The sequence below is a fragment of the Sipha flava genome, unplaced genomic scaffold, assembly GCF_003268045.1.
Source record: "Sipha flava isolate LNK unplaced genomic scaffold, YSA_version1 229_pilon_pilon, whole genome shotgun sequence".
NCBI lineage: Eukaryota > Metazoa > Arthropoda > Insecta > Hemiptera > Aphididae > Sipha > Sipha flava.
Window position 1 is genome coordinate 490,395 of NW_020272866.1, and position 11,522 is coordinate 501,916.

An 11,522-nucleotide genomic window follows, 5' to 3' on the forward strand; every position below is an offset into this window, starting at 1 on the left:
GCAATGAAACACGGTCGCGGTCGCGGTCGCTCTAGCCAAATCGTACCTTAAGTCTGTATAAAGTGGGAAGGAATTTGTGGTGTACAAAACCGGAGCCGTTCAGGAATTTACTTGTTCGTTAGACCTTTTTGGACGGGAGCCGTTTGGGATCCGACGATAAGTTTATAATTAAATGTTGCTAGTTTGCTTACAAGTAAGTAATATGTAAACAATAAATATAACCTAAACATTAATAATGATAAATCATATTGTATTACTGCTTATTTACGTTTTTGGAGGGCCCATATTAATCTTTGCACACGGGCCTCCAATGACCTATTTACGCCACTGACCAACTCGCTACAATCATTTATTGTCGTAATATCATATTATAAGTAATTGGACCATTACTACGGTTAGGATTTATATGCAATAAAAAATTGTATAATATGCATTTTATTTATCATAATATGCAAAACCAAATTTTATTATTTCTAGAATTATTATTTATCATAACTTGTTATTATTACATTAAATATTATTTTATACTAATATAGTTCATAAGTCGTATTAATGAAATTAAATACTTCTGTACTGTCTCACAGTTGAAGTATTAGATACCTGCATGTGGCCCATGCAGGTTAGGTTAGGTATCTAGTACTTAAATTACCAATAAATTAATTAATTTAATTAATTTACCATCATGGTTGGTCCTTAACATTTAAATCCAGGCCGAGCCGGGCTTTATTTAAATGAAACAAGGACTTCGGGTCGGGCTTTTAAATTTTTAAATCTATTACGGTCCGGGCCGAGTTTTTTCTTAATGTAAAAACTTGTACAAAAATTCAATTTTACTGATGAAACATTCTTTAGGCCGAACCGAGCTTTGAAATATATCTTTACAGCTTTAGGCCCGTTTCAAAACCGAGCGTTCATACGTGGCGTTTTTTAATTTACATTGTTTAAGTACATACATACCGATTGAAAAAACCCATATGCACTCTCGTCAGTTTGGCGCGTAAGAACTTAAATAATGTAATTCGAAAACGTGACACGATACGCACGACTGTAAAACACATGACTTATACGTTAGCAGAAAGTCCGTACCGGACCGGCCCTAACATTTTTGGCCCGTGCAGACCTCTAATAAGTATGTCTTAAAATAATATGTGAATAATTATATCGGTCGTCCGACCAAGATAAGATTATATACGTAATATAATTACGACAACTATAAAAATAGATGTTCGTTAGATAAATACCATTTAAAATTAACAATAACTTAAAAATAATTAAATAAACTTGACATTTTAAGTTTAAAAATTAGATTCTCAAAAATATATAAATATGCAATTATATGCATTATGTTCAAAATATGCAAAATAAAAATGGTTTTATTTAATGGACAATAAGCCAAATCGTGAACATACTAAAAACCAATCAATTTGGACTTGAGGAAAAAACATGCAAATGCATAGAAATCCTAGTCCTAACCATCACTGTCACTTGTCACATAACGCATACCTACATGCGTGTAATCCCCTTGTCTCCATTACAAAATACCTATGGGTACGGAAAAATATGGTGATACCTGATTAGACTGATTCACAATTAGGTAAAAATCATTGATTACTCTTTAGATAAAATAAACTCATTTCGATCAGCTGTTATTTGTAATGTTCTGTGAACGATTACCGATATCTGGGTTGCATGAACGTCCGTAAGGCTGGGGCCACACGGACGCACTAAGTACGCGCGTTGCGACGGACGTATTATTTAACGCGCACACTAGAGCGGGCATACGAGCGTCGATATGACGTCCGTTAAAAATTTGTTATTATTTTTTGTATATAGTATCTACTTGGTTGTAAAGTTGTAAAGACGTATTTATACTATATACTATACGTCTGGATAACGTGCGTACTGCGTACGAAAGTGCACCCGTGTAACCACGCAGCAGACGTTCACATTTAAAAACAATACAAATTTAATTTTGGCGTTGATATTTTCGACGTCCGTATTAACGTGCGTTATTTTTAACATACGTTACTCGAGTGTCTGCTCCCATAACCGATAATGTAGTATCATCAGTGCCGTAGCCAGGGGGGGGCACTGGGGGCACGTGCCCCCCCCCCCCCGAAACCCTTTTTTTTTTTTGGTTGGTCAAAGACCCATAGTACATCGCACAGAAATTTTTTAATTTATATAATTCAAGATTAATCTATGATAACGAATAATAATAAGTTATTAATTTTATAATTTGTGTAATTATATTCATAAAATTTGTAAAATAGTAAAGATAAGCACAGACTTCAGCTAAGAAATACAAGTGCGTTCCATTTTTGTTGTGAACACGGTTATGGTTTGATAGTATCATATTATTATATTATAATGTTTTATTGTTTTGTGCTCAAGTGCCAAGTGATATATAGTTAATGGGGACATGGTATATTATTTGCGGTTAATTATTGTTCTATGATTATATTTAATTATCATAGATAATAAATTACCGGTGATTGTTCTCGGTGTTATCACATTAATTCTCAAAAACAGTTTTCTCTTTGTATAAGGTATTTTGATGCTGATGTAAATAAAATAAGAGAAGATTTTTTACAATTTGTACCAGTACATAGTACTACAGGATTAGAGCTAGCAAAGACAATCATAAGTACATTGAGTGCTTTAGGATTAAATTTACAGCATATGAGAGGCCAAGGATACGATGGAGCAGCAAATATGGGAGGATTATTTAGAGGAGTTCAAGCACTTATATTAAAAGAATATCCTAAAGCTCTATACACACACCGTTTCTCTCATTGCTTAAATTTATGCCTAAATGATGCTTCTAAAGTTAAACAAATCAGAAACACATTAAATATAATTCAAGAGGTAAGTTCTTTTTTTCGAATGTCAGCCAAAAGATCATATATATTAAAAACAAAATTAGAAAGCAAACCATTTTCTGGATTAAAAAAATATTGTGAAACCAGATGGGTTGAAAGACATGAAGCTCTTTCAATATTTGTCGATGGTTTTTTAGAAATTGTTTTAGCACTGGAGGATCTCATGACTTCAGAAAATGACAAAAGTGCAATTTTATTACACAAATCATTATGCAATTTCCAATTTTTGATTACATGTTCTATAATGGAGAGAGTACTTGGTATAACATACACAATTTCTAAATATTTGCAGACAGAAAATATAGATATTATAACCGCTAAAAATTCAATAGAAATAACAACTACAAAATTACAACATATAAGAAATGAAGTGGAGTTTCAAAAAATCTTTGATAGTGCTATCGAAATGGCTGAAAAGGTTGACGTGTCTCCAATCATCTCACGGACAGTAGGAACTCAAAAACACCGGGCCAACTATATTGTAAATGATGGCGATTGTTGCACATACTATAGGGTATCAATTTTCTATCCATATTTAGATGATTTGCTCTCATCTTTTAATGAAAGATTTAATTCAAATTCAAGTTTAATATCTTCACTTTCTTGTTTGTTACCGTCTAAAATAAAAAAAAACACATTTGATGATCTACAAATGGCTTTAGAATTTTATAAAGATGACTTACAAATAGATTCCTATAGTTCGACCTTAAAAGGAGAGTTTGAATTATGGCAAATGAAGTGGAAAACAGAAACAGTAATTCCAACCAACTCTCTTGATACATTATTGAATTGTCCAGCAGATATTTTTCCTAATATATATACAATATTGAAAATTTTTTCAATCCTGCCAGTTACAACAGCTTCAGTTGAAAGAAGTTTTTCAACTCTTAAGCTTATAAAAACCTATTTAAGAAATTCAACTAGTGAAAATAGACTTAATGGTCTAGCACTGCTAAATGTACATAGGAATATAGATATAGACATAGAGTCATTAATTGATGTTTTTGCCAACAGAAAAGAAAGACGTATAAACTTTAAATTATAAGTAAGTCTTTAATATAATTTTAAAAAAATAATGTTTGTAAATAATTTTTAATCTGAGAAATTTTTTTTTTTATTATTATTAATTTGTTACTGTTACTACTTTATTATAATATATTAAAGAATAATTTGTTATTTTTAATAATATTTACATTTTTTTAACCCATTTGTTAAACAATATTATAAAATAAAGAAATATTTTGTTAAGATTATAATCATTTAAATTTGTTTAACTGCTCCATCATAATATCCTTTAGTCTTAACTATCCTATTTGTAATTTGTATTAGGTCAGCTATAACTTGTTTTCTATTATATGTTTAATAAAAGTTATAAGTTATGATCTTGTATTCTTGTTAGTAAATAGTAAAAATATTTGAATGAAAAATGAAATGTGATTACAACATTTACAACACATATTGATAATATTGATAAAATTATATTAATATAGCTATATTAATTAATACATTATTCTATCAATATATGTTTTAACATAATATTTTAATACTTTGTTATTTTTTAATTTTTAAAAATATTATTAAAGAAATAATAATACTTTGTTAATAACAAATAATATAATAATAATATAATAATGTGTTAAATATATGGGTACCATAGTTGTTAGCATATAATGGTAGTCATAAAAATAATAGGTCTGTAGTTAACACTTTATAAGCAAAGGGGCCATAAAGTAATAGGTGATGATTAGGTATTCTAGCATTGCAAAAAGTGAGAAAAAAATTAAGTGCCCCCCCCCAAAACAATTTTCTGGCTACGGCACTGAGTATCATCACTATCATCTAATAATGATTTCATTTTTTTTTTGTTGGAGGTTCATTCTTAGTGTCCAGTGTTGTTGTTTCTTGATTTGTATTGTTCATACATGCTTGACTTCCTTTTTTCTGCTCCTATTCTTTCCATGCATTATCTTTTTCTTTTGCAGTCAAAAATTTCAATGCCCGATATCTTGAATTTAATGCTGCTGCTTTAAATACTGTACTTCCCATTTGATCTATTCTTTTTTTTAAATCGTCATAAATTGTTGTTTTTAAATTTTTCATTAGTCGACTATCGTTATCTTCAATTTTTAGTGAAGTTAATAGATTTTTGAATACACGTACTATTATTAATGATGTTACATATTTCTCTCCTCCAAGAATTTCGGTAGCTGATTTAAAATGCTCTATAACAGTGGTTCTCAAACTGTGGTACGCGTACCACTAATGGTACGCAAAAGACTACAAGGTGGTACGCGAAAGGCCGCATGGTGGTAAAACGGATATTAAAAATTCAATATTTAACTCATATATTAATTTAAAACACTAATAAACTTGTAGTAATATATAAATAATAATTTTATTTTAGTATTTTACTGCCTTTTTATTTAAAATAAATATATTTAACTATGTGAAGTTTGTATGATTCTATTTTTAATAATTAATGATACGTGACTGATAATATACACATGTGGTACGCGAAAAAAAAAGTTTAAGAACCGCTGCTCTATAACATTAATTAAATCTACCATTTTTTTAGCTTCATTTGAAGTTATACGCCAACTATATGTCTTAGGATTCAAAATCAATACATTATTTATTGGATTTAAATTTTTTAACACACTAGACATAATTTCTAGGGTTGAGTTCCATCTAGTGATACAATCTTGAACCAGCTTGTTTTTAGATAATTGATATTTCACTTGTTCATTTTCTAAATTTGACTGCGAAACCGCGCTCCTATGAAAATGTCCAACTATTGATCGCAGCATACTTATTAAATTTTTAATTGTACCGAAAAAGAACCTACCAATAATTAGACTAAAAATGGTAAAATATACTCATAAATGGTTAATTTTAATATTGAACCTTTACTCAGAGTCATTCAATATGATGGTTTAAGTTTAAGGATTTCAAAGTCTGGTAACCTTACCTATCATTATTATCCAGTTTGAGGACCAAAAAGAGGAAGGACGAACTTCCACCATCATTATTTAAATAATAAATTTATATATTTATACAATAAAAACTCTGTTTTTCTATACATAATGAGTAATAAGTATTTAAATGTAAATTAACATGAACACATTTTGGGGTGATAATTTCAAAAATGGTGGTGCTAAGCACACCCAAGCCCCCCTTCCAAATTGCGCCTATGCACATAAGTACCCATCATATTATTTTACAATTTATTTTGCTGTGAACATCACATGCTGGACACATGTAATTTATAGATTGCAACTTATAAAATTATATTTATACGATATTTGAATTAAAGTGTAAATTAATCATTATTTATACCTTTGAACCATTTCTCACTTCCGGCTATACCTGATGACCCATCGCTCTTTGATGTTAGCCCATTCAAATTACGATCTGTAGATAGTATTAAGAAAAAGGGGAGCAGTAAACACTGAGCGTGCTTCAGGGTGCTGAGAAGGTTAATCCTCCACTGAGCAGTGCAGTTATATTTCTAAGCTTTTATAATTATATTTTTTAGAACTAACAATAGATCTTAATTACTTATTTTAAATTATTTAAAATAATAATTAAGTTTATCTTTTATTTTAGAAGTCTTGAAAATTTCCTTTATCTATGTTTGTAAAATGTACATATTTATCTTAAGGTGTAATATTTTAAAAATACATTAGACCTTAGATTTGTCTTTTTTACCAAAATAATACATAGGTGCAAATTTGATTTTTAATATTTTATGCTTATTTTACAAAATAATGTTTTAATTATTTATTAAGTAAAGTGGCCCTTACAAGAACCAGTTCATCGATTTTCCGATAGGACAAACTGCCCCCGTTGATACCTAATAGGACTAATATTATTTACTTATTACCTACACAAAATGTTGAAATTGATATGGGTAATACTATAGACCTATTAACTTAGTTAATATTGTCTATGAGTCCATGGGTAATACCCATATGTATCATGTATATTATATAATAAATCAATTAAACCAATTACAAAATTAAAAATTATTTTGTAATAAAGTATAGCATACAATGATGATGATTAAAGTTAATATTAAAATAAAATAGATTACATTCTGTACTTCGGTTGTTACACCCAAAATTGAATTATAAATTAGTCGTTAGTGTTTTTAAATACCAGTAATTGATAGCAGCACAAATGTTATGTCAGAATATGATTTACAACGGTTAGGTTTATGTAATTAAGAAAATGATGAATAAAAAAATAATGGATATAAGAAAAAAATGTAATTAAATAACCAATTAATGGTCATAATATAAATAAATTATTTTAATAAATAAGGTATATACAACAGAATATAACAATTATATTAGGTATGTAAAATATAAATTGCAATTTGGAAGTTATTAAGTAAGCAAGTTGAATATTAAACCATTTACTATATAAATAATCGAATATATTGCATAAGAAAAACCTTTAAAAATCAAACATAAACATATTATCTATTTAGTTATATAATAAAATAATAGTCACAGAATTAATATTAAAAAAATATCCGGAAGGTATAATAACATTTACCTATTATCATAGAACATTCTATGCTATTATCAACGGTAATGATAACATAAAATCTGATAACAATTGATCATCCATCCGTTCACTTGGTGGTGAATGTATTTTGTATTTAAATATTTTGTGAATATCTAATTGATATAGTGTACTACTTATACAAATGTGACTTTTAATGAGATACACGGTGAAAAACGTTGGCGAAAAAGCACCTATTTAAAAGTCGTGTTAATGCACAGAACATTACAGTGAAACTTTCATCCAACCAGTTGCCGCCGTTTTCGGTTTTAGTTCCGTTACACGGATTCGGTCCGTGGTCACTATACCACACGTCACTGATTTCATACACCAGGAACAGTGCCCGTCACCGTACGGACTACATCAATTGTGTCGCGCAATAAATACTAACAACCGATTTCGTTCAGCGATAGGCGGACGTCGAACGTACATCGTTGTATTTTCCCCTTCCCACGGAAGCTTTAATAATAATAATAATAATAATCTTATATAATTGCGCGCGTATTTACATAGACATTTTAAACGGTGTATCCTCCTCGACTGAACTGTCGTCTCGCCGCCTTGTGAAAGTCATTTCTCAAGGTTCGCCACACCGGTATACCTACCGTTGGAATTCCAATACCGTAACCCAGTGTGATGTTTGCGTATGTGTACATACTACAACATGGTTCTCAATAACTGACAGTACGTGATGGTTCTTTAAGTGGCGCGTATCGCGGTTGTTGTTGTTCTATCGGTGATTTTTCGAATATACCCAGCAGTCTGTCGTGTAGTCATGGCTTTAGCATCCGAAAATAAAGAAATGATTGTGTTAGAAGCGCAGAAAAAAGATTTCACCTATGTGATGAAGTCCTTGTTCGCCGGAGGTAAGGCATCCACTCAAATGCTCCTCTTGCTGCAAACATGATATTGAAAAAGATATTTTGTTTGCATTATGTAGTTGTAACAAATTAACTATTGTCATCGGTTCTCTAACAGGTGTTGCTGGTATGTGCTCAAAAACTACTGTTGCTCCTTTGGATCGAATAAAAATATTATTACAAGCTCACAATAAGCATTACACTAATTTCGGTAATCATTTTTTGTACATAATAATTTAATATAATACAACAGAATACATTTTGTAAGTTTTATTTTACATTTTTGCTCAGCTTAATATTATTGTAAATAATTACAATAATTTATGTTCATTTTTGGAATTGCATAAATAAAATAAATTAAATTTAAATTAAACTTTGACTACATGGTTTTTATTAAATTTTTATTGAACATTTATGATTTTTAATTGATTCGCCTGTTTTATTTTAGGTGTATTTAATGGCCTTGCTGAAATTGTTAAACATGAGAGTTTTATAGCATTGTATAAAGGTAACGGTGCCCAAATGGTGAGAGTGTTCCCATATGCAGCTATTCAATTCACTTCATTTGAATTCTATAAAACAGTATTATTCCTGTTTAATTAATTTATATTTTATATTTAGTTTGATTATAATATTTTTTATTTTCAAATTGTATTTTTATTTCAAGCTATTGGGATCCATTTTAGGTAATAGTTCTCATGTTGGAAAGTTTATAGCTGGTTCATCAGCAGGTGTCACAGCAGTTACTATCACATATCCTCTAGATACAATTAGAGCACGATTAGCATTTCAAGTAACTGGTGAACATGTTTACAATGGAATCATACATACAGCTAAATGTATTATCCAAAATGTACTTTGAAAAATGCATGCTATTTAAAGTTGTAAATGTATATTGACGATAACAGTTTTAATAGGAAGGAGGAGTAAAAGCTCTATATCGAGGTTTTGTTCCTACATTATGTGGTATGGTCCCATATGCAGGATTGACATTCTTCTGTTTTGAATTTATTAAAAAATTTTGCTTGAGAACTTTACCAATGCTTAGTAAACAGTCTGATAAAGATTCTGGTGAGTCTTAAAAAATATTTAGAACTTTATAAACTATTGAGGTGTATCTTATATAGGTGGTGCTATACTTACTGTACCAGCAAAATTGCTTTGTGGTGGAATGTCTGGTGCACTTGCCCAATGTGTTTCATATCCATTAGATGTCACTAGGAGAAGAATGCAATTAGCTAGTATGGATCAAACCAATTCCAAATATGGGTGTGTATATAGTTATATTAAATAAGACATTTTAATGCAATTGATTTAATGTGTATATTTATTCTGAAATTGATTACAATTATTTCTGTTATGCTATGAAATAAATTTATTTAGGAGGTATTGTAATAACCATATATATATTTATATCCATTAAATCAAGTGATTTTATTTATTTATTATTTCAGACATGGTATGATCAAAACCTTAGTGACTGTTTATCGTACTAATGGTATTACAAATGGATTATACAGAGGAATGAGCATAAATTTCATTAGAGCTGTACCTATGGTGGCTGTTTCATTTTCTACTTATGAATTAATGAAACAAACTCTAAATTTGGATACTGGAGTTGATTCCTAATGAGATTTTATTTTGATAAATGGATCTGTTTAGATTAATATTTTTTATTGGTTAAAAATATTTATTATGTTATGAGCTTATAAAATTTAGTTGTTATTTTTATAAATAGATGAAGAATTTTATATACTGTTGAGATAAAAATAAATTATTTTCAGAATTTGGTTTTTATTTTTTAAATTAGTTTCTATATTATTACTTAAACATTTTTATATTGAATAATAATGAATATAAATTATCTTAAAAAGAAAACATTTGTTCTAAGTACTACAAAGACATTTAATTATATTTAAATTTATTTATATAATTGGAATAAAATAAATAAAACATATATATATGTAATTCAATCAAGCGAAAAAATAAAATTATTTATCCTTTTAGTAATATTTTTGATAATTGCAATTGTTGTGAACTACTTATACTATTCCCAATTTCTTCTTTTGAATTTGGCTCGCTCACAGATACACAAAATTTAGTGATAGCTGCAGCAGCTTTAAATAATTTTGCTGTCCGTTGTTTATCCATTTTCTTCTTCCACTAAAATATAACCTTGTTAATATATATCTGTAGTTAAAAAAATATCTTAACACATACTGTTTCATCTCTGGAAGGTAATGTTGAGAGGAATGAATCTTTGATTGGATCTGCTAAAGCTAAAACTGATAGACATCCATCTACCGTGGCTATAACAACTGCTCGTCCATCTTCAGTTGTTTCAATAGCACTTAGTTCTGCTGGCACACGATAATTAGCTAACATCTTTGCATCAGTAAGTCTATAAAAATAATTTTTCTTGTATAAATTGACAAAAATACAAAGTAATCTATTTTTACCGAAAAACTCTTAATGTTTTTCTTCCACTATGATAATATAATACATATTCATCAGTCTTATTAAACATACAAATTACAGTAAATACTCCTTCAGCAACCTTGGGTATAAAAGTCTTTACAGAACTACCTTTTTTAAGCTCTATTAGCTCTAAACCACCTCTGGTAGGTGCATACAATCCATATTTTCCATCTTTTGTACAAAACCCTCCCCATTTTGGAACAGATTTTAAATATTTTTTAGTACGTAAATCAAACAACATGCCTTTATCAGGATTTATTACTGCAACTAAATTAGCTCTATGCGGCATTGCTACTATGAACATAATATCCTGAAATGTACAATAAAATATCAGTAAAATAGTGTTGTATAAGCATTAGGTAAAAGTGTAGAATTATTATAATAATTATATTAAAATCTGAAGTATTAAACAAAAATGTATTATTACTACATTAATATTAGTTTGTCTATTGAATGTAGATTCTAATATCGCTATACAGCACACAGGTTGAAAATAAAACGAGTTCAAAGTTGAAGAAGGTTTCGTTATCCCCACCAACAATTTAACAATGTTTATTATCAATAATACATTTTTATTATGCAATTTAGAAATCTTTAGAAATCACACTAGTCAACAGTCACATTCATTTTTTTGTGTTATAACCTGATTTTGTATAGAGTATAATTTTAACTCTATAGTTATTTATATTTTCTATTGTTATACATCCACTGCTTATTAATTAAAATAAACCCA

General features: G+C 29.0%; 3 protein-coding genes across 4 annotated transcripts in view; 2 read left to right on the top strand and 1 right to left on the bottom strand.

Annotated features, from left to right (window-relative positions):
* Window positions 1–2,522: 2,522 nt before the first annotated feature.
* On the top strand, window positions 2,523–3,997 carry LOC112683567 (52 kDa repressor of the inhibitor of the protein kinase-like; the record flags this gene model as incomplete). The annotated part of the gene is given in 1 exon segment (XM_025554649.1): window positions 2,523–3,997. A coding segment is annotated over 1 exon segment (1,245 nt). The 5' UTR covers window positions 2,523–2,682.
* Window positions 3,998–7,509: 3,512 nt separating this feature from the next.
* LOC112683568 (graves disease carrier protein-like) lies at window positions 7,510–10,014 on the top strand. The gene is made up of 7 exons (XM_025554650.1): window positions 7,510–8,317; window positions 8,430–8,522; window positions 8,760–8,893; window positions 8,979–9,164; window positions 9,229–9,382; window positions 9,439–9,580; window positions 9,766–10,014. The coding sequence occupies exons 1-7, from the start codon at window positions 8,227–8,229 to the stop codon at window positions 9,938–9,940; spliced, it is 975 nt and encodes a 324-aa protein (XP_025410435.1). The 5' UTR covers window positions 7,510–8,226; the 3' UTR covers window positions 9,941–10,014.
* A 277-nt stretch (window positions 10,015–10,291) lies between these two features.
* LOC112683559 (NACHT and WD repeat domain-containing protein 2) overlaps window positions 10,292–11,522 on the bottom strand; it is a 14,359-nt gene continuing 13,128 nt past the window's right edge. For both annotated transcript variants that reach the window (XM_025554634.1, XM_025554633.1), the window contains 3 exons: window positions 10,771–11,099; window positions 10,532–10,712; window positions 10,292–10,474 (listed from right to left, as the gene is read on the bottom strand). In XM_025554634.1, the coding sequence (XP_025410419.1) occupies window positions 10,307–10,474; window positions 10,532–10,712; window positions 10,771–11,099 (678 nt within the window). In that variant the 3' untranslated portion in view covers window positions 10,292–10,306. The remainder of the gene's footprint in view (window positions 10,475–10,531; window positions 10,713–10,770; window positions 11,100–11,522) is intronic.

Bases quoted from the DNA above. Each gene is read 5' to 3' on its own strand.
- LOC112683568 (XM_025554650.1), top strand. From the start codon at position 8,227: ATGGCTTTAGCATCCGAAAATAAAGAAATGATTGTGTTAGAAGCGCAG. The intron at 9,383-9,438 runs GTGAGTCTTAAA...TATCTTATATAG, and splicing joins ACAGTCTGATAAAGATTCTG to GTGGTGCTATACTTACTGTA. The intron at 9,581-9,765 runs GTGTGTATATAG...TTATTATTTCAG, and splicing joins CAAACCAATTCCAAATATGG to ACATGGTATGATCAAAACCT.